The sequence below is a fragment of the Panulirus ornatus genome, chromosome 49, assembly GCF_036320965.1.
Source record: "Panulirus ornatus isolate Po-2019 chromosome 49, ASM3632096v1, whole genome shotgun sequence".
NCBI lineage: Eukaryota > Metazoa > Arthropoda > Malacostraca > Decapoda > Palinuridae > Panulirus > Panulirus ornatus.
In genome coordinates, this window is record NC_092272.1 from 4,113,920 (window position 1) to 4,136,124 (window position 22,205).

Here is a 22,205-nt window from a genome sequence, read left to right on the forward strand (position 1 = left end):
CTTCCACACATTTTTCAAGGCTCCCAAAATTTTCGCCCCCTCCCCCACCCTATGATCCACTTCCGCTTCCATGGTTCCATCCGCTGACAGATCCACTCCCAGATATCTAAAACACTTCACTTCCTCCAGTTTTTCTCCATTCAAACTCACCTCCCAATTGACTTGACCCTCACCCCTACTGTACCTAATAACCTTGCTCTTATTCACATTTACTCTTAACTTTCTTCTTCCACACACTTTACCAAACTCAGTCACCATCTTCTGCAGTTTCTCACATGAATCAGCCACCAGCGCTGTATCATCAGCGAACAACAACTGACTCACTTCCCAAGCTCTCTCATCCCCAACAGACTTCATACTTGCCCCTCTTTCCAAAACTCTTGCATTTACCTCCCTAACAACCCCATCCATAAACAAATTAAACAACCATGGAGACATCACACACCCCTGCCGCAAACCTACATTCACTGAGAACCAATCACTTTCCTCTCTTCCTACACGTACACATGCCTTACATCCTCGATAAAAACTTTTCACTGCTTCTAACAACTTGCCTCCCACACCATATATTCTTAATACCTTCCACAGAGCATCTCTATCAACTCTATCATATGCCTTCTCCAGATCCATAAATGCTACATACAAATCCATTTGCTTTTCTAAGTATTTCTCACATACATTCTTCAAAGCAAACACCTGATCCACACATCCTCTACCACTTCTGAAACCGCACTGCTCTTCCCCAATCTGATGCTCTGTACATGCCTTCACCCTCTCAATCAATACCCTCCCATATAATTTACCAGGAATACTCAACAAACTTATACCTCTGTAATTTGAGCACTCACTCTTATCCCCTTTGCCTTTGTACAATGGCACTATGCACGCATTCCGCCAATCCTCAGGCACCTCACCATGAGTCATACATACATTAAATAACCTTACCAACCAGTCAACAATACAGTCACCCCCTTTTTTAATAAATTCCACTGCAATACCATCCAAACCTGCTGCCTTGCCGGCTTTCATCTTCCGCAAAGCTTTTACTACCTCTTCTCTGTTTACCAAATCATTTTCCCTAACCCTCTCACTTTGCACACCACCTCGACCAAAACACCCTATATCTGCCACTCTGTCATCAGACACATTCAACAAACCTTCAAAATACTCATTCCATCTCCTTCTCACATCACCGCTACTTGTTATCACCTCCCCATTTACGCCCTTCACTGAAGTTCCCATTTGCTCCCTTGTCTTACGCACCCTATTTACCTCCTTCCAGAACATCTTTTTATTCTCCCTAAAATTTACTGATAGTCTCTCACCCCAACTCTCATTTGCCCTTTTTTTCACCTCTTGCACCTTTCTCTTGACCTCCTGTCTCTTTCTTTTATACTTCTCCCACTCAATTGCATTTTTTCCCTGCAAAAATCGTCCAAATGCCTCTCTCTTCTCTTTCACTAATACTCTTACTTCTTCATCCCACCACTCACTACCCTTTCTAAACAGCCCACCTCCCACTCTTCTCATGCCACAAGCATCTTTTGCGCAATCCATCACTGATTCCCTAAATACATCCCATTCCTCCCCCACTCCCCTTACTTCCATTGTTCTCACCTTTTTCCATTCTGTACACAGTCTCTCCTGGTACTTCCCCACACAGGTCTCCTTCCCAAGCTCACTTACTCTCACCATCTTCTTCACCCCAACATTCACTCCTCTTTTCTGAAAACCCATACTAATCTTCACCTTAGCCTCCACAAGATAATGATCAGACATCCCTCCAGTTGCACCTCTCAGCACATTAACATCCAAAAGTCTCTCTTTCGCACGCCTGTCAATTAACACGTAATCCAATAACGCTCTCTGGCCATCTCTCCTACTTACATAAGTATACTTATGTATATCTCGCTTTTTAAACCAGGTATTCCCAATCATCAGTCCTTTTTCAGCACATAAATCTACAAGCTCTTCACCATTTCCATTTACAACACTGAACACCCCATGCATACCAATTATTCCCTCAACTGCCACATTACTCACCTTTGCATTCAAATCACCCATCACTATAACCCGGTCTCGTGCATCAAAACCGCTAACACACTCATTCAGCTGCTCCCAAAACACTTGCCTCTCATGATCTCATAATAATAATAATAATAATAATAATAATAATAATAATAATAATAATAATAAAAATTTGGTTGGAAAACTTAAGATGAAGTTAAATTGTTTGCCAACACAAAACATAAGGTTTATGTACATAGGCTAAAGCTTCAACTTCAGCTGTCATCCACATGGTAAGAGATCTTTAGTAATAAAAGCTTTAACATGTCAAAACTAACCTTGTGAAAGAAGTGGCACATTTTGGCCTTAAGATGCAATGAAATCACATCTTTTAATCCATCCAGTGCCAGCATATCTGCCAAAGCTGCCAACTCCCCAACCCTCACTCCCTCTGGCACTGTGCTTGTCCCACTGTAGATGTGCTTCAGTGCCACCAATACGGAATCATGCGAAAACCTAAGATATATTTCAATGATGTTACCTTTGTTTTGTATGTGGTAAACTGCAATCTTTGTAATATGGACAATCTGTAATATACACTGAAAACCAATAATGAAATGAGCTGATGTGGGATGCAGGGGAGGATGAAGCAGACAAAGTAAGCTTTTGTTTGTGAAGCTTGGCTCTGGTTTCAGCACATCATATACACAACAGCTAGAGAGTGTGTGGGAGCAAATGAGGCCACTATTTGTTTAATTCTGAGGCTATCTTGCTAGGTGAGAGAAGCACTTGGTTATAAAAAATATATCAATAAAGTAAATGTTATCCAACGAAGTCACCTCACATCTCCAGTTATTAAACATACTGTTCCTGATGGTTAAGAAAAGCATCATGCAAGAAAACCTTCAGACTATAAAATTATTATTTGCGATTAAATTTCTAAATCGGCAAGTATCTTTGTAAAATGATATATTCAATACAGAAAATATAAAATTATGAATTTGGGGTTTTGGGATATCTAAACAATAAGTGTTAACCATTTTTTCAAAGGTTCACATTAATTGGAGACAATGGAAGTGGCAGTATACAATCCCTTTGGTAATACTACACTACAAGCTCTCTCCCTACTTATGACCTATGTGACTTACAACCATCCATACATACAACCAGACAAATATATAAATTGGAAAATAAAACTGATGAAATATGAACTAAAAAATATTAAATAAAAGATAAAAAGAAACTACAGAATTATATGATAAAGGTGGTAAATAAAAGATGAGATAATCATGATAGAAATTTGAGTAGGCTAATAGAATGCTGCACAGGTATACAAATTCTACATGACATGCTGACATACTTATGTCCATTTCGAGATCTGACCAGTTGTTCAGAACAGAATTTGGACGTATGTTAGGGAAAGGGTGCATATGAAAAGAATCCAAGAGAATTCATTGATTTACTGTTACATACCCCTGTAATTTTATGACATTGCCAGCACTTTCAACCCAGTGTCCTGAGAGCATAGCAGCAAAGTAGACACATCGTGAAGCCAAAATGCATTTGTGGGCTTTTATTCGCTTCTCACCAATCTGGAAAGAGAGTTTGTTTCTGTATCACAAAATTGGTGATATATATAGACACATAATCAGGTAATAGAGTTTTACAGGAAAATAGACATTTCCCTATGTTGGAAATACTGAAGACTTTATAAAAAACTAAAATAAAGCTAAGCTATTCAGGCATGAATATCATCAGTAATATATTTACAGAAATCTTTGCATCCATAGATTTTATCACATCAAAATAATCTTCACCAATACTTTCACATAAGAAAACAAGAAAAAAAAAAAGTTACAAGAGAAAACAAAACAATTTTCTAAAATCATGTGCACCGCATAATTATCAATTCTGGGGACATTTAAAAATATTCTAAACCACTTAGCCAATCTTCTTTTCAAGGTTTCCATATTCACTCCTCTTGAGGATCTGATTACTCTGCTTCTTCCCTGTTGTAAAGTTTTATTCCTACACCATTAATTCCCTCTCTTATTGCCATGCACTTTTGTCATGTATCTTTTCTTCTTTGTAAACTAAATAGATGTAATACTTATAGCCCTTCATGGCAATCCATGTTTTCTGTTCCTTCAATTTTTCCACTAAAGTGTAACTGAATTTTCCCTTCAATGTGACAGTTGTAACATCAAGGGACATTCTGTCTTGCTGGATATTCTTGGATATTGAAAACACACCATCTTTAGCTTGCTTTTACAATTAACATAAACATAACCAGGTGGGACTATGTTTACATGTTACACAACCTTATGCTGCTCTACTCCATGAGTATTTTCAGGCATACAAAGTGAAAAGTGTGGTATTTTTGCAAGAGCTTTCATCAAAAACAAATCTGATTGCTAATAAAATTGAAGCATTTCAATCTGTTATTCAAATTCTACCTGGATATCATGAAAAAATATAAGTATAACATAATACAAGTACACCTGCTTATTCATTCATACCTGTATTGTAACATCAGTGTTAATTTCATTAAGGAACATACGCAACAAGTCTTCCCCTAATCTTGAGCGTGGTTCTGTGTTTCCCTGGTCTGAAGGCTCTAGATGGGGTATACAAAAAGAACAAATTGCTCAAAGCAAATATAGAATGAGAATCAAAACAGTTATACAATGAATACTTATGATCAGCTTTATATTTGATGCAAAAGGTGGTCAGCTAAATCTCAGTGCAAAATTATCAACATTATAACACTCCAAACACCAGTTTGCAACTATTAAGTCATTCTGACATGCAGTTCTTATAAAGATCAGAGATGAAACCGAGCAGTGTATTTTAAATCTATGTAAAGTTTTCATTATCACAGTCAGTATTTGTAACAAGAATACAAGCAACTTAAGTAAAAAAAAAATACTAAGATATTAAACATTATCCAGAGGGTAGGTTCTCTTAAAATACCTTAAATTCCATACTAAAAGGAAATTGGAGGATGAGAAACATGAAGAGGGTACAATAAGGAAGAAAAGAGGCATGAGAATGAGAGGAGGGAAATAACAGGAAGGAGAGAAACTGTGTTATCAGACTTTAATGCTCCCAAAACATTTTCCTCTAACCTAACAAATGGATCACGTCTGCTTCCATGGTTCCATTCATTGCCAAGTCCGCTCCCAGGTATCAAAATACTTTACTTACTCCAAATCTTCTCCTATCAAACTCACATCCCAACTAACCTGTCACTCTGCTCTGCTAAACTAATAATCTTGCTTTTGTTCATATATACTCTCAACTTTCTCCTTTCCAAACACTCTCCCAAACTCAGAATCCAACTTTCTAAATTCCTTCTTCTCATTCATGGTTAATTTTAAGTTTTAAACTTTCTCTTTGGTTCTCTTGTCTGCACCATACACAGTATTGACTTTTAAGAAAATCCAGCAAGGAGATACCCTACTTTGATGGTAAAAGCAACTTATCAATGCTGCAGTGATCCAGAGGATGAGAAACTTAGCAAGCACAAAATAAAGATAGCATAAAATACGATTTGAAGAACTCACCATTTGAACGTTCAATGCTGCTGAGAAGGCTGCTCACATCTGAGACCTCAGATACTTCATTTTCTTGAGGATGACTTACTGATGAAATACCACTTAAAGGTACACTTTGGGAGGGTCCTAGTTCTGACACTGATACATCTCGACTTGTGGCCATGTCATTCGTTTCTGAAGTATGCTCTTCTTTAGTCTGAGAAAGTGAACTGTCTCTGTGAGAACTAACATCCCTTTTATGTGGTAAAGGTTTTGCTCTACTGCTAGATTTAGAAGATCCTTTACTTCTAAGAATATGTATAGGTCTTGGGATACCTGATACAAATGATGCATCTCTTGAAGTAGAAGATTCGTTTATTTTGTCATTTAGGCTCACATTTTTTCTTGTGGGGGGTTGAGCAATAAATTCTTCTCTATCAATCACTGACTTTGTCATTAGTTTGCTGGAGCTTTCTGGGGTTGAAAACAGAATGGAATCACTGGGAGCTGATCTGGTCATTGCATTTTCATTCTTTTTTTTGGGAGGAGGTAAAGGTCGTTTTCTTAGTTTTGGAGATCCTACTTTTGAAGAAGGCTCTGCCTCAATAAACATGAAAAATCCTTTCTTCTCTTTGCTACCACCTTCATCAGATCCCTCATGAGTTTCAACCTTCTTGCTCTCAGCTTTTTTTACATCTTGCTGTTGTTTGACATCTGTCAATGGAGCTGAAGCTGCAAGAACTGGTGGAAGTGAAGTGAATTCTGCCTCTGCATGGGATTCAAAAGACTTTGAGAGTGCAGCACCATCACTCTCTGACCTCCTTTTTCTTCTAGACTTAGGGGAGGGTGTATCTGCTTCTATGTACATGTAAACTGCAGATGACTGGCTCTTGCCTTTTGCTGCTTCCCTCTTCTCAGCCTCATCTACTGATGGAGTTGGTATGTCATTCAGATCTATAAACATTGGGAAAATTGACTGATGTTTTTCATCCTCCCCTTCCGCATGAGCTTCCTTGGCTTCTTCTTTAGCTTTATCTTGTTCTTCATCTTCATCCTGAGGACCAATGTAACCAAATACAAGAGGTATAGAGTCTACATCCTTAACTGACACTGTACTAATTTGACGCTCACTTTTGGGGATTGGTGTCCTCTCTCCTGTGTCCTTCTCTCTCTTCAGAGTAGATCCACCCGAGACAATTGGTGTGTTTTCAGATAGTTCTCTACTTACCCTGGGACTCCCCGTTATCTGAGGCAAGGTTTTATATGAAGACTCTTCAGCTGAAACTTCATTTCTATCTGACTTCAATCCATTACTACTTGAACTACTACTCTTGTTCTCATTTTCTCTGTCATCTTGTTCTTTTTCTTCATTATCCATCTCCTCTTTTTTTACACTTGAACTGCTAGTTTCCATCAATTTATTTTTGACAGGTTTTCTGGAACTCTTCTCCTTTACCATGTTTTCTGCTTCTCTTCTGGCAACAAAATCAACACTAAGTGAATCTGGAGAGGGTGATCGAGTTGTTGGTCCTCTCTTGGCTATCTCTTGCTGAAGTTCCAATGCCATCTCTTCTGTACTCTTCTGAACTCTTAGTGGAGGACGGTGACTTACAACATGTTTTAACTCAGGAGTTGCATCTTCTATAGAATGCATGACAGGAAGGCCAACAGATGCTGGACGAGGAATGGGGTCAACAACTGGTGCCTCTAAACCCCCTAATGAGTGAATACTACCAAGCATAGCACTGTCCATCATGCTGCTATATAAAGATCCAACGCCCATACTACCACTTTCAGAGCTCATACTTGCTGTCATCATGCTTGCAGTCATCATGTTGGTAGTAGGGATGTTAGAATATGTTTGAAAGTTATGTTCAAATATTAAAGAGCCCTTCTTTCTTTCCATTTCTCTTAACTTCTCTGGGTCATCAGTACTGTCATGGTATGCAGCTACAGCTTCATCTGACACATTTCTTTCTTTTCCATTACCTGGATTGTCTCTTCCTATACCATGTGTTCCTACATTCCTTTTGGGTGAGCTGAAACTTACAGTTTCCCTAGAAACTCCATGTTCCAATTTTAAGGCAGATCCTTTAATTTCTGCCTCCATTCTCTCTACTGGCTCTTTTAAATGTTCACTAGAAGGCCCACTGCCAACTGTATCTAAGATCTCAAATGTTCTGGCTCTCACCAGCGGTCTCTTGAGATCAGTAGGTTCTGTTGCTACCTTATGTTCCCCTTCTACTGAAAGTTCATTACTTAATTCTCCTTTAGATTTTTCAGATATCCATCTTTTAGAGGCCACTGCTGGACTCTCATCAGAATCATGGCTACTTGAATTTTCTTCATGACTGCTGGGAAGTTCTACTTCAAGGCTTGAAGTTTCATGTAGATTGCTCAATCTATGATCACTACCATTGTTACTTACACTATTATTATCCATATCTGCACTGTCCTGAGATTCTGCCCCAAAAGAGAAACTTTTCCGCTGTAAAAAGGTTTTTGAGGTAGACACAGACTGAGAAGGCTGTTGCTGCTGTTGCCTGCGTGAAACATTAGCCTGATGGGTTGATGCATTTTCTTTTGTGCCAGACATTGCACTGTACGTGTGTGATTTGCCTTCTTTGACCCTTACACTCTCTGGATAAAATGGGCCTGCATTCCCATTTGAATAAACTACTGCACCCTTATGTTCATCCTTGTAAATTAAGTCAATGGGAGTAGATTCAGAGTTGGAAGACTTTTGAGAATGGGAAGGTGAAGTTTCCCGCTTGTCTCTCAGTTTATCCTGAAAGGACTCTCCACTGACTTGCATGGGGGAAGTTTGTAATTCTTTAATCATTGAAACATTGAAGACCGGAGATTCCTGATTAGAAAGCCCACTAGGAGATGGCTCATCATTGGATGATCGTTTAGTTGGTAGGGGCCCTTTTAATGAGATTTTCCCTTTTCTGGTCAGTGTCGCAGAACTATCAGTACCATCCTGTACATCATTATCACAATTACTACAGACTTCTTCACTTAAACTCACTTGCTGCTTTTCCTTTATTTCACACTTATTAATATTTACAACAGTATGATTCGTAATGTTCATTGTGTTCCCCAATGACTTTGGTTTTTGAGCACAAATCTTTCGACTAGACTTTGGCCTAACAGATTTTGATGTACTAAGACTATTTCGTATTATCTGTGGCTTCACAGTAACTGTGCTGTTTGAATCTGTATCAGACAGGACACTGGTCTGATAGGTACACTGTACACCATTGCTGCTGATAAACCATTCCACTTCTTGTATATTTCCCCTTTTCTCACTCAACTGTCCCAGCTGGAGCTGTTTTAGGATAAGTCGTTGGACATGATGCTCTTCATCACTGCTTAGTCTCTCAATTCGAATTTGGTTATTACGAAGTAATGCCCTTTGCTGGAGAACTGCCAAGGTGTCCTGCAGCTTCCGCTTTAATGCTACACCAGCTGCCCGATTGCTATCATCGCTGTATAGACTCCTGTAAAATGCACAACATAATCAGTAGTCTTATATCTTAATATCTAACTTATCTATCTATCTCTATCTCAGGTGCCCATTCCCTTTGGGAACTTCCTCAAGGGGGTGGCCACAGCAGAGTCTCCATAACTGGTAAATTCCAGTGCCTCATCGCTCAACAGGCCCTTGGCAGAGGGCAACTTTAGCACAGTGTTTTCAGAGGCTCCTACCTAATGATCCTACCAACTACTTCTACCCAAAGTTTCTACATAAAATTCCTGCATAATGTTACAAATTATTACCTCTACCTAATACTCCTAGCTAATGCTACTCCCTACTAGTTTCACCTAATACTTATACCTATTGCACCTGTCTACAGTTTCTACCTATCACTTCTATTGATTGCTCCTTACACTTTGCCAAAAGGCATGGCTAGCATAAAGTGCTCACTGAAGGAAAATCTAGAGTTACAAAGAATGAGTTGTGTGAGTAAAGTGTTGTCAAGTGTTCTCTGTGAAAAGGAGAGATTGTATGTTTACAGACAGAATACCAGCAATCCACGTATGGGTGAGACTGAAAGACAAGGCAGCTACCTATGTCAAGGGAGTGAAGACTGCCAACCACATAAGTGCTGCCTCACTATGTAGCCATCACTAAGCCTCCCAATACTCATGTGGGTAGGACCAGTAATATACTGCCATAACTGGTGACTACCTACCATTTACTACCAAACAATATCTATGAACACCAATATCTTAATTTTGATATCAATAATACAAATATTAAGCAATAGAAAAACAAACACACACACACACACACACACACACACACACACACACACACACACACACACACACATACATACACACACACACACAAAAAAAAAAAAACACACACAAACACACACACTCTTAACAGTCTGTTGTCAATAGATCCAAAGGAGGGAGACTAGGGGAAGAAACAGAGGATGAATTGACAGAGACCAAAAGAGATTAAGAAACAGGCTCAGAGGTTAACATAACTGGGAGAGATAAGGAAATTGAGAAATCAAACCAAAGGATATAAAAAGTGTCTTAAGATATGAGAAGAACTTTGGGATTTAAAAATGTAGTGGTGACAGTTCTCCAAGCATCATAAAAGGTAACTGAAAGGGGCTGAGATGCGGTAACTCTTTTTTCTGTTTCTATTTCTATGAAGTGGGAATGGGGAGTCAAGTGAGGAGTGCTTCTATTCCTCAAAGACTTAAGCGGGGTGTTTTAATGTGTGTGTTTGTACCCGAGATGAGACAAACGGAGACATAGACAGGATAAGGCTGAAGAATGGCTTGGGAATACCCAATGGGTAAAGCCTAGAGTTAGTGTGAGGATGAAAGCAAAGGAGGGAGTGACGCTTCTGCTAAAGTTGGAGTTATGAGAGTGTATGAAGGAGTGTAAGAAAAAGACAACCAAACTTATGTGGACAAAAATTATCCTAGATGCTGAAAGGTGGTGCTTATGTACCTGATAAAGAGAGGACTGAGGAAGAAAGGCAAGTGGTTTGGGAAGAGTTGAATGTATTTTGATGGAAGATTAGCGATAGGTGATTTGAATACAAAAGTGAGTAATGTGGCAGTTGAAGATATAACTGGAGTGCAGGGGGTTAATAAATATGGTGGACGAATTGTACAGTTGTTTGCTGAAAATGGACTGGTGATGAGGATGCACACTAATGATGAGATGGAAGGACAGAGTATGTGAAGGAGGGAAGCAAATGCAAATGGTGTGAGGAGAGGAAGTGAGACCACAATATCTGTAGGAAATTCTGCAAAAGATACCATTCTATAAGGTAATAGCACATAACAGATGACTTCCATTGCAGTGTTCTCGTGTGTGATCAAGTATAGCTAATGCAGTATGTACTTACAAGAAACAAAGAACACCTACCGAGTAAATTTTTGAAGTTCCTTGTACTCAACATTGGGCAGCTTGATGCAAACTAGAGACTCAGGTTGCTTTTTGACAGGCCGCTGAAATTTAGCAATTTCCTGAAGTAGACGCCAAAGAGCTGGAACACGAGCAGCAAAAAACAACTGGTGACAGTAAACGTTGCCTCGTGATGCCTCAAGCTTCAAGTCCACAAACAGCGACTTTTCGTACAAACTGGAAAGGATGGCATTTCATTGCAAAGTTTATGGGCTTAATCATCAAACACGAAAGCATTTTATAGAGTGATTGAGACATATACATTAAAACTACAGAAGATAAAATAATTCTATTATCAAACTGTTTTCTAAACTGTAAAAACTATCTACATCAACATGTGATTAAAAATCAAAAATAAAAATATCTACATTTAAAAATGTTGATCCGAAGCCAATGTTATCCTATGGCAAAAATCTACAAAAAAGAAATCAAAAATACAAACCCAAACACATCAGACACCAGCTGCTCAGTGACCCTTTTTTGTAGTTCCAATCTTTCGCGTTCATACCTCAGCTGTAGGGAAGTCGACCGGGGAAGTGAGAGACCTTTGGTGCGCTGTCTTACGGCTGCCAAAAAAACACCAGTAAATAAGCCTGGTGGCAGACTTGCTATGACTTAATAAGAAATAAATCTAAAATCTTATCTTCTTGGTTCTTTAGCTATCTCTAATAACAAAGACTAAAAGCATGTCAATCTTCCAAAACTTTTTATAATTCTTCTGAAATAAGATGGCAAAGTTTCCTCTTCAAATATGGCAATCTATGTAAAAGACTCTAAGTCAATGATGAAGACAAATCTCAATGAAGAAATAGGTAGGAAATACTCATACATCATAAATGTCACATTTTCATGAGAAAAGTATTTATTTTCTAGTTTCCCCTCAATGTGCATAAAACAGCAACATAACGTTTCCTTTAATCAATGGAATGGTGCAATATATATATATATTTATTTTATTTATTTTGCTTTGTCGCTGTCTCCCGCGTTAGCAAGGTAGCGCAAGGAAACAGACGAAAGAATGGCCCAACCCACCCACATACACATGTATATACATACAAGTCCACACATGCAAATATACATACCTATACATCTCAACATATACATATATATACACACACAGACACAAACATATATCCACATGTACATAATTCATACTGTCTACCTTAACTCATTCCCAGCGCCACCTCGCCACACATGAAATAACAACCCCCTCCCCCCTAATGTGTGTGAGGTAGCGCTAAGAAAAGACAACAAAGGCCCCATTCATTCACACTCACTCTCTACCTGTCATGTAATAATGCACCAAAACCACAGCTCACTTTCCACATCCATGGTTTACCCCAGACGCTTCACATGCCCTGGTTCAATCCATTGACAGCACATCGACCCCATTATACCACATCGTTCCAATTCACTCTATTCCTTGCACGCCTTTCACCCTCCTGCATGTTCAGGCCCCGATCGCTCAAAATCTTTTTCACTCCATCTTTCCACCTCCAATTTGGTCTCCCACTTCTCCTCGTTCCCTCCACCTCTGACACATATATCCTCTTTGTTAATCTTTCCTCACTCATTCTCTCCATGTGACCAAACCATTTCAAAACACCCTCTTCTGCTCTCTCAACCACACTCTTTTTACAATTTTTTATAATACTTAGTCAATGTTTCTCACAACAGCAAGGTACCACCAGGAAACAAACGAAGAATGGCTCATCCATTCATATATACATATACGCCCGTAAACACACATATGCATATACGTACACATCAAAATATACATACACACATCACATCCAGGCCCCACAGATATTCCTATGGTTTACCCCAAACGCTTCATATGCTCTGGTTCAATCCATTGACAGTACTTCGACCTCGGTATACCTCATCGTTCCAATTCACTCTATTCCTTCATACCTCTCACCTTCCTGTATGTTCAGGTCCTAATCACTCAAAGTCTTTTTCACTCCATCCTTCTACCCTCTTCTGCTATCTCAACCACACTTTTTTTATTTCCACAAATCTCTCTTACCCTTTCATTACTTACTCGATCAAACCACCTCACACCACATACTGTCCTCAAACATTTCATTTCCAACTATCCACCCTCCTCTGCACAACCCTATCTATAGCCCATGCCTCGCAACCATAAGACATTGTTGGAATTACTACTCCTTCAAACATACCCATTTTTGCTCTCCAAGATAACGTTCTCTACTTCCACACATTCTTCATCGCTCCCAGAACTTTGCCACCTCCCCACCCTGGGACTCACTTCTACTTCCATGGTTCCATCCACTGCTAAGTCCACTCCCAGACATCTAAAACACTTCACTTCCCCCAATTTTTCTTCATTCAGACTTACATCCCAACTAACTCGTATGTGTGTGTGCGCATGTGTGTGTGTGAGTGTGTTACTGGACTCTTTGGACTGCCTGCTTGATGTTACACCACAAAAGAAAAGTTGCCTTTACCAAGGCTGTATCACTGGGAGTACAGTCTTGTCACAGACCGGAGCACTAAAAACGAGTCAGCAGTTCCCTGCTACAAGAAGAATGTGCAACCTTTGGATGCAGGAGCTTTACAAAAGAGGCCCTAGGTAACACCGGCAGTTTTTCAGAGTAATCAGCAAAAAAATCAGCAAAAAAAAAAAAAAAAAAAAAATATATATATATATATATATTATTATTATTATTATTATACTTTGTCACTGTCTCCCGCGTTTGCGAGGTAGCGCAAGGAAACAGACGAAAGAAATGGCCCAACCCCCCCCATACACATGTATATACATACGTCCACACACGCAAATATACATACCTACACAGCTTTCCATGGTTTACCCCAGACGCTTCACATGCCCTCATTCAACCCACTGACAGCACGTCAACCCCAGTATACCACATCGATCCAATTCACTCTATTCCTTGCCCTCCTTTCACCCTCCTGCATGTTCAGGCCCCGATCACACAAAATCTTTTTCACTCCATCTTTCCACCTCCAATTTGGTCTCCCACTTCTCCTCGTTCCCTCCACCTCCGACACATATATCCTCTTGGTCAATCTTTCCTCACTCATTCTCTCCATGTGCCCAAACCATTTCAAAACACCCTCTTCTGCTCTCTCAACCACGCTCTTTTTATTTCCACACATCTCTCTTACCCTTACGTTACTTACTCAATCAAACCACCTCACACCACACATTGTCCTCAAACATCTCATTTCCAGCACATCCATCCTCCTGCGCACAACTCTATCCATAGCCCACGCCTCGCAACCATACAACATTGTTGGAACCACTATTCCTTCAAACATACCCATTTATGCTTTCCGAGATAATGTTCTAGACTTCCACACATTCTTCAACGCTCCCAGAATTTTCGCCCCCTCCCCCACCCTACGATCCACTTCCGCTTCCATGGTTCCATTTGCTGCCAGATCCACTCCCAGATATCTAAAACACTTTACTTCCTCCAGTTTTTCTCCATTCAAACTTACCTCCCAATTGACTTGACCCTCAACCCTACTGTACCTAATAACCTTGCTCTTATTCACATTTACTCTTAACTTTCTTCTTTCACACACTTTACCAAATGCAGTCACCAGCTTCTGAAGTTTCTCACATGAATCAGCCACCAGCACTGTATCATCAGCGAACAACAACTGACACTTCCCAAGCTCTCTCATCCTCAACAGACTTCATACTTGCCCCTCTTTCCAAAACTCTTGCATTCACCTCCCTAACAACCCCATCCATAAACAAATTAAACAACCATGGAGACATCACACACCCCTGCCGCAAACCCACATTCAATGAGAACCAATCACTTTCCTCTCTTCCTACACGTACACATGCCTTACATCCTCGATAAAAACTTTTCACTGCTTCTAACAACTTGCCTCCCACACCATATATTCTTAATACCTTCCACAGAGCATCTCTATCAACTCTATCATATGCCTTCTCCACATCCTTAAATGCTACATACAAATCCATTTGCTTTTCTAAGTATTTCTCACATACATTCTTCAAAGCAAACACCTGATCCACACATCCTCTACCACTTCTGAAACCACACTGCTCTTCCCCAATCTGATGCTCTGTACATGCCTTCACCCTCTCAATCAATACCCTCCCATATTATTTACCAGGAATACTCAACAAACTTATACCTCTGTAATTTGAGCACTCACTCTTATCCCCTTTGCCTTTGTACAATGGCACTATGCACGCATTCCGCCAATCCTCAGGCACCTCACCATAAGTCATACATACATTAAATAACCTTACCAACCAGTCAATAATACAGTCACCCCCTTTTTTAATAAATTCCACTGCAATACCATATATATATATATATATATATATATATATATATATATATATATATATATATATATATATATATATATTCTATTCTATTTTCCTTTGTCGCTGTCTCCCACGTTAGTGAGGTAGCCCAAGGAAACAGACGAAAGAATGGCCCAACCCACCCACATACACATGTATATATCTACACATCCACACACGCAAATATACATACCTATACATCTCAATATATACATATATATATACACACACAGACATATACATATATAAACATGTACATTATATATACTGTCTGCCCTTATTCATTCCCATCGCCACCGCGCCACACATGAAATACCAGCCCCCTCTTCCCTCATGTGTGCGAGGTAGCGCTAGGAAAAGACACAAATGCCACATTCATTCACACTCAGTCTCTAGCTGTCATGTAATAATGCAGTGAAACCATAGCTCCCTTTCCACATCCAGGCCCTACAGAACTTTCCATGGTTTACCCCAGACGCTTCACATGCCCTAGTTCAATCCATTGACAGCACGTCGACCCCGGTATACCACATCATTCCAATTCACTCTATTCCTTGCACGCCTTTCACCCTCCTGCATGTTCAGGTCCGATCACTCAAAATCTTTTTCACTCCATCTTTCCACCTCCAATTTGGTCTCCCACTTATCCTTGTTCCCTCCACCTCTGACACACATATCTTCTTGGTCAGTCTTTCCTCACTCATTCTCTCCATGTGACCAAACCATTTCAAAACACCCTCTTTTGCTCTCTCAACCACACATCTCTCTTACTCTATTATTACTTACTCATCAAACCACCTCACACCACAAATTGTCCTCAAACATCTCATTTCCAGCACATCCACCCTCCTCCGCACAACTCTATCCATACCCTACGCCTCGCAACCATATAACATTTTTGGAACCACTATTCCTTCAAACATACCCATTTTTGCTTTCCGAGATAATGTTCTCAACTTCCACACATTCTTCAACGCTCCCAGAACTTTTGCCCCCTCCCCAACCTATGATTTACTTCCGCTTCCATGGTTCCATCTGCTGCCAAATCCACTCCCAGATATCTAAAACACCCTCCTCCAGTTTTTCTCCATTCAAACTTACCTCCCAATTGACTTGTCCTTCAACCCTACTGCACCTTGCTCTTATTCACATTTACTCTCAGCTTTCTTCTTTCACACACTATACCAAACTCAGTCACCAGCTTCTGCAGTTTCTCACACAAATTAGCCAACAGCGCTGTATCATCAGTGAACAACAACTGACTCACTTCCCAAGCTCTCTCATCCACAACAGACTGCATACTTGCCCCTCTTTCCAAAACTCTTGCATTCACCTCCCTAACAACCCCATCCATAAACAAATTAAACAACCATGGAGACATCACACACCCCTACCGCAAACCTACATTCACTGAGAACCAATCACTTTCCTCTCTTCCTACACGTACATATGCCTTACATCCTCGATAAAAACTTTTCACTGCTTCTAACAACTTGCCTCCCACACCATATATTCTTAATACCTTCCACAGAACATCTCTATCAACTCTATCATATGCCTTCTCCACATCCATAAATGCTACATACAAATCCATTTGCTTTTCTAAGTATTTCTCACATACATTCTTCAAAGCAAACACCTGATCCACACATCCTCTACCACTTCTGAAACCACACTGCTCTTCCCCAATCTGATGCTCTGTACATGCCTTCACCCTCTCAATCAATACCCTCCCATATAATTTCCAAGGAATACTCAACAAACTTTTACCTCTGTAATTTGAGCACACACTTTTATCCCCTTTGCCTTTGTACAATGGCACTATGCAAGCATTCTACCAATCCTCAGGCACCTCACTATGAGTCATATATACATTAAATAACCTTACCAACCAGTCAACAATACAGTCACCTCCTTTTCTAATAAATTCCACTGCAATACCATCCAAACCTGGTGCCTTGCCAGCTTTCATCTTCCCCAAAGCTTTTACTACCTCTTCTCTGTTTACCAAATCATTCTCCCTATATATATATATATATATATATATATATATATATATATATATATATATATATATATGTTTATATGTAGGGTTACTGGACAGCACCTGCTCAAAGTTACACCACATGTGAAAAGTCACCTTTGATGAGACCATACCATTGGGAGCATAGCCTCATCAAAGAAATTCTCACTGCAAAGGAGTCAACCTTCCAAATTGCCACTGCAAGTAGTGCAGTAGCCTCTAGAAAGGTCTTTCTTAGGTAACACGAGGACTCTTCGAGGTAATCATATATATATTCATTCATGATAATCGCAACTGCCATTGCCATTTGTCAACCAGTTAACTTGAAGTGAAGATCCAAATTCTAGGAAATGAATTGCCATGAACAGGCCATGGGCCTCATGCATTAGTGGCAAACCCACAACACATAATGGAATGGGTAGGGAATAAATGAAGAATATAAGCACACAGATGTGCTGGTTAATTCTGATGAAATAACTCAGACAGGCGAGTATGAGAAATTCTTCTAGGGTGGTGGAAATTTTGACTGAAATAGAATAAGGAAAGTGAAATCACCTTGTCATATAAAGAAGATATGCATATTTTGATGATAGGAAAGCAGTTTGGAAAGATTACTGATTATAAATCTATAAACTCTGGGTTCCCTGTTATAAATTTCATGATTAGCAGAATTAAAACTACTGTAATACCTACAAACTGCAATGTAAAATGCAACTTCCAAAAGAAGTTAATTAAAAGGCTAAGAAAAATTGATGGATTGGAAAAAAGCAAGATTAAGGAGACAGTGAGGCACTTACAAGCTACAAGAATAGGGACAGCCAAAATAGTATGAAAAATGTCCAAACAAATTATTAAGAGGGAGGAGCAACATGGGGCAATGATGATTAATTGACTTTTGGGGGGGAGAGAGAGAGAGAGAGAGAGAGAGAGAGAGAGAGAGAGAGAGAGAGAGAGAGAGAGAGAGAGAGAGAGAGAGCACAGAGAGAGAGAGCACAGAGAGAGAGAGCACAGAGAGAGCACAGAGAGAGAGAGCACAGAGAGAGAGAGCACAGAGAGAGCACAGAGAGTGTGAGCATAGAGAGTGTGAGCACAGAGAGTGTGTGTGTGTACCCATCTAAATACCAATGACAAGGTACTGCCAGAGTGGCAGGGCTAGCCCACTAAGCTCAACGAATGTCTTGCTTGTTGAAGTATAATGTGTCTGCCACTATGCATCTTACAGTCAATCTGAGGTTCATCACAGACTGACCTCACTCATACATCTAGTTTTCTTTTAAATGTTTCTGTAGTCGCTCCAAGTATGTATCTTATTTCTCCTAGTACAGATGACTGTACTTAATGGCACACTCAGGACTTTGATGGTGCTGGTTACGAAAAAATTCCAAATATGAGACAGATTAAAAACTGATAATTGGAAAAAACAGAAAAATAAAGAAGTGCTGAAACAACAAGAAAATTATTGCCTTACATGATAATGTAAAGGAGCTCCTTGATAAATATATAATATGCATTCCTAAAAAGCATTACTGAAAGTGAAACAAAATGAAACCAACTTTATACTTAATGTTATACATATGTTTCTGGGAAATATTTCGGAACATATTATCTCATATACATTGCACTATGTGTTATATAAACATTGAAGATTATCATAATGAGTAAATAAACCACTGCACAATAATTGTTAGGACTACATCTACTATAATAAAGCATCAACACCCATAAAGTGGAGGACAGCATGGGAGGACCACTGCATTATTTTTGTTTATTTACATTAAACCCAGATGCATGGACAGGCAAACACTATGCAAACACCACAACATTTGCACTTATAGATTATTCACAAAGTTATGCAACTTAATGTATGTTTAATATTGTAAGTACATGCATATTAATCTCTTAATTCATAGTATGACATAAGGAAAAGTGTTTGGGGTACATCCATATCAATTAAAATACAATACTGCACATAGCTATGAAAATCTTTTAAAGAGGTTTTATGATAATTTCAGTTTTGGTATGATACTTTACAAGAATAAAATCTGGCAACAATGCACATATGGCATTTTGGGTATTAAGAATCAAAACAAAATGTGCTGTATGGGAAAGGAGTTTTCAAGTGATTCACGTAAAAGCATGGGCTTCATGTATAAAGGCGTGGGCTATATATGGGGTTGTGCAGAGGAGGGTGGATGTGTTGGAAATGAGATGTCTGAGGGCAATATGTGGTGTGAGGTGGTTTGATCGAGTAAGTAATGAAAGGGTAAGAGAGATATGTGGTAATAAAAAGAGTGTGGTTGAGAGAGCAGAAGAGAGTGTATTGAAATGGTTTAGTCTCATGGAGAGAACGAGTGAGGAAAGATTGACAAAGAGGATATATGTGTCAGAGGTGGAGGGAACGAGGAGAAGTGGGAGACCAAACTGGAGGTGGAAGGATGGAGTGAAAAAGATTTTGAGTGATCGGGGCCTGAACATGCAGGAGGGTGAAAGGCGTGCAAGGAAGAGAGTGAATTATAAAGATGTGGTATACTGGGGTCGACGTGCTGTCAATGGATTAAACCAAGGCATGTGAAGCGTCTGGGGTAAACCATGGAAAGTTTTGTGGGGCCTGGATGTGAAAAGGGAGCTGTGGTTTCTGTGCATTATACATGACAGCTAGAGAGTGAGTGTGAATGAATGTGGCCTTAACGCTACCTTGCTAACGTGGGAAATGGCGAAGTTTTTTTTTTTTTCCAAAAGAAGGAACAGAGAAGGGGGCCAGGTGAGGATTTCCCTCAAAGGCCCAGTTCTCTATTTTTTTTTTCTTTTTTTTTTTTTTCCAAAGGAAGGAACAGAGAGGGGGGCCAGGTGAGGATATTCCCTCTAAGGCCCAGTCCTCTGTTGATAATGCTACCTCGCTAATGCGGGAAATGGCGAATAGTACGAAAGAAAGAAAAAGATATATATATATATATATATATATATATATATATATATATATATATATATATATATATATATATATATGTTGAAATGTATGTGTACGTATATGTGCGTGTGTGGATGTGTATGTATATACATGTGTATGTGGGTGAGTTGGGCCATTCTTTCGTCTGTTTCCTTGCGCTACCACGTTAACACGGGAGACAGCAACAAAGTATAATAAATAAATAAATAAATCATGTTTCTTTCTTTTCTTTCAAACTATTCGCCATTTCCCGCATTAGCAAGGTGGCGTTAAGAACAGAGGACTGGACCTTTAAGGGAATATCCTCTCCTGGCCCCCTTCTCTGTTCATTCTTTGGGAAAATTAAAAAAAATGAGAGGGGAGGATTTCCAGCCACCCGCTCCCTCCCCTTTTAGTCGCCTTCTACGACACGCAGGGAATACGTGAGAAGTATTCTTTCTCCCCTATCCCCAGTGCTAGATAATAATCACACCGAGGCCTTCTTCCACACTGTCTTATATCATAACATTTGCTTGGATGAAATTTCTTTAACCATGTATCAGACCAACTTTGCAGTCTGTTTAGGCCCCCTTGCAAGTTGGTAAAATCCCCCCCGATTTTCACTTCCCTCTTGACCTTTGTATGATTTGCAATCAAGTGCAGATGGGAATCCCTATCTTCTGGCAAATCACTTTCATGGATCAGTAAGGGCAACGATTCCAAAACAAAATATTGTGGTACTCTTCTAGTCACCTTGACCCAGTTGGAGAAAGCTCCTCCAAGGTGCAACTTTGTCCCCTTTCCCAAAAATAATCTTCAATCCACTAAAGGATTTTACCCCTAACTCATACCAGCTGATCCCAATTCTTAATCAGCCTCTCATGTATAAACACTATATTTTTATGTCAAAAAAGTGGGTTGGGTAATAGTATAGAACATATCCTAACTGCAAATATTCTAAAACAAGTGTGCAAGAAGAGGTAAGGAACATCATCCTATTGCTGTCCTGTAATGGGATTTCATAGGAAGAATTAAGTCATTACTTATCAGTCTTATGAATTTAGTATAAATGCACATCCTCTGTACAGATAATCTCTTGAACAGATGGAGGGAAAAAATTGAATGGTTCCATTGTTAGTTTCTTTTCCTTTAATCTGCACAAAGACTGAATGATACCACTGTTTGGGATTCTTATCCATACAGGGAAAACTTAGAGGTGCTGTTGTTTTGGTTTTCCAGTTAACTGAATCATATATAAATGGGAGTTCAGTGAACTGCATTAAATAATATTATTTCCAACTTTTTTGGCAAAACACACGTTTTTTTTTTTTTTTTTTTTATCTTCTGATATGCTCCAAGATATTATTCCAGACTAGGTTACTGTGTATTTTCTTGCTGAGATGCTTTCAAATTTTAAATATGCATACTTTGGTCATCCCTCTTAACTAGACTACATACTACCTCACCCTTTTCCTAAGCTGTTGTTCTTTATATAATCAACCTGCCTCACACCATATATCATTCTCTGGAATTTCCTTTTCATTATGAAAAACCTCTTCTCTTTTGCATACAGAGCCTTAAAACACAATGTTAGGACTACTACACTTTAAGACATATCTATATTTTCCCTAACAGACAATGACTTCTGCCACATGCTCCTTAACAAACTCAGACCCTTAGCTCCCTCTTCTGCCCTGTGACTCACTATAGCGCTCATGGTTTCATCTGCTGCTATGTTCAATGTCAGGCACCTAAAGCTCTCCACTTCCTCTAGGTCTTCTCCATTCAAACTTATTTTTCTTTTTCTTTTTTTTCAAACCATCCTGTCTCATCTCCCTGTTGCACCTTATCACCTTGCTTTTGTTTACATTTACTCTTCACCTGTCAAACCCTTTCCTGAACTTGGCCACCAACTTCTGGAGTTTC

The 22,205-nt window shown here is 39.4% G+C and overlaps 1 protein-coding gene across 4 annotated transcripts in view; it reads right to left on the reverse strand.

The window, feature by feature from the left end:
* Positions 1 to 22,205, reverse strand: part of LOC139764328 (uncharacterized) — a 67,765-nt gene that overhangs the window by 31,540 nt on the left and 14,020 nt on the right. For all 4 annotated transcript variants that reach the window (XM_071690843.1, XM_071690842.1, XM_071690841.1 and 1 more), the window contains exons 3-8: positions 11,428 to 11,551; positions 10,947 to 11,162; positions 5,574 to 9,046; positions 4,527 to 4,624; positions 3,481 to 3,599; positions 2,346 to 2,523 (exon numbers count right to left, since the gene is read on the reverse strand). In XM_071690843.1, coding sequence (XP_071546944.1) covers positions 2,346 to 2,523; positions 3,481 to 3,599; positions 4,527 to 4,624; positions 5,574 to 9,046; positions 10,947 to 11,162; positions 11,428 to 11,551 — 4,208 coding nt within the window. The remainder of the gene's footprint in view (positions 1 to 2,345; positions 2,524 to 3,480; positions 3,600 to 4,526; positions 4,625 to 5,573; positions 9,047 to 10,946; positions 11,163 to 11,427; positions 11,552 to 22,205) is intronic.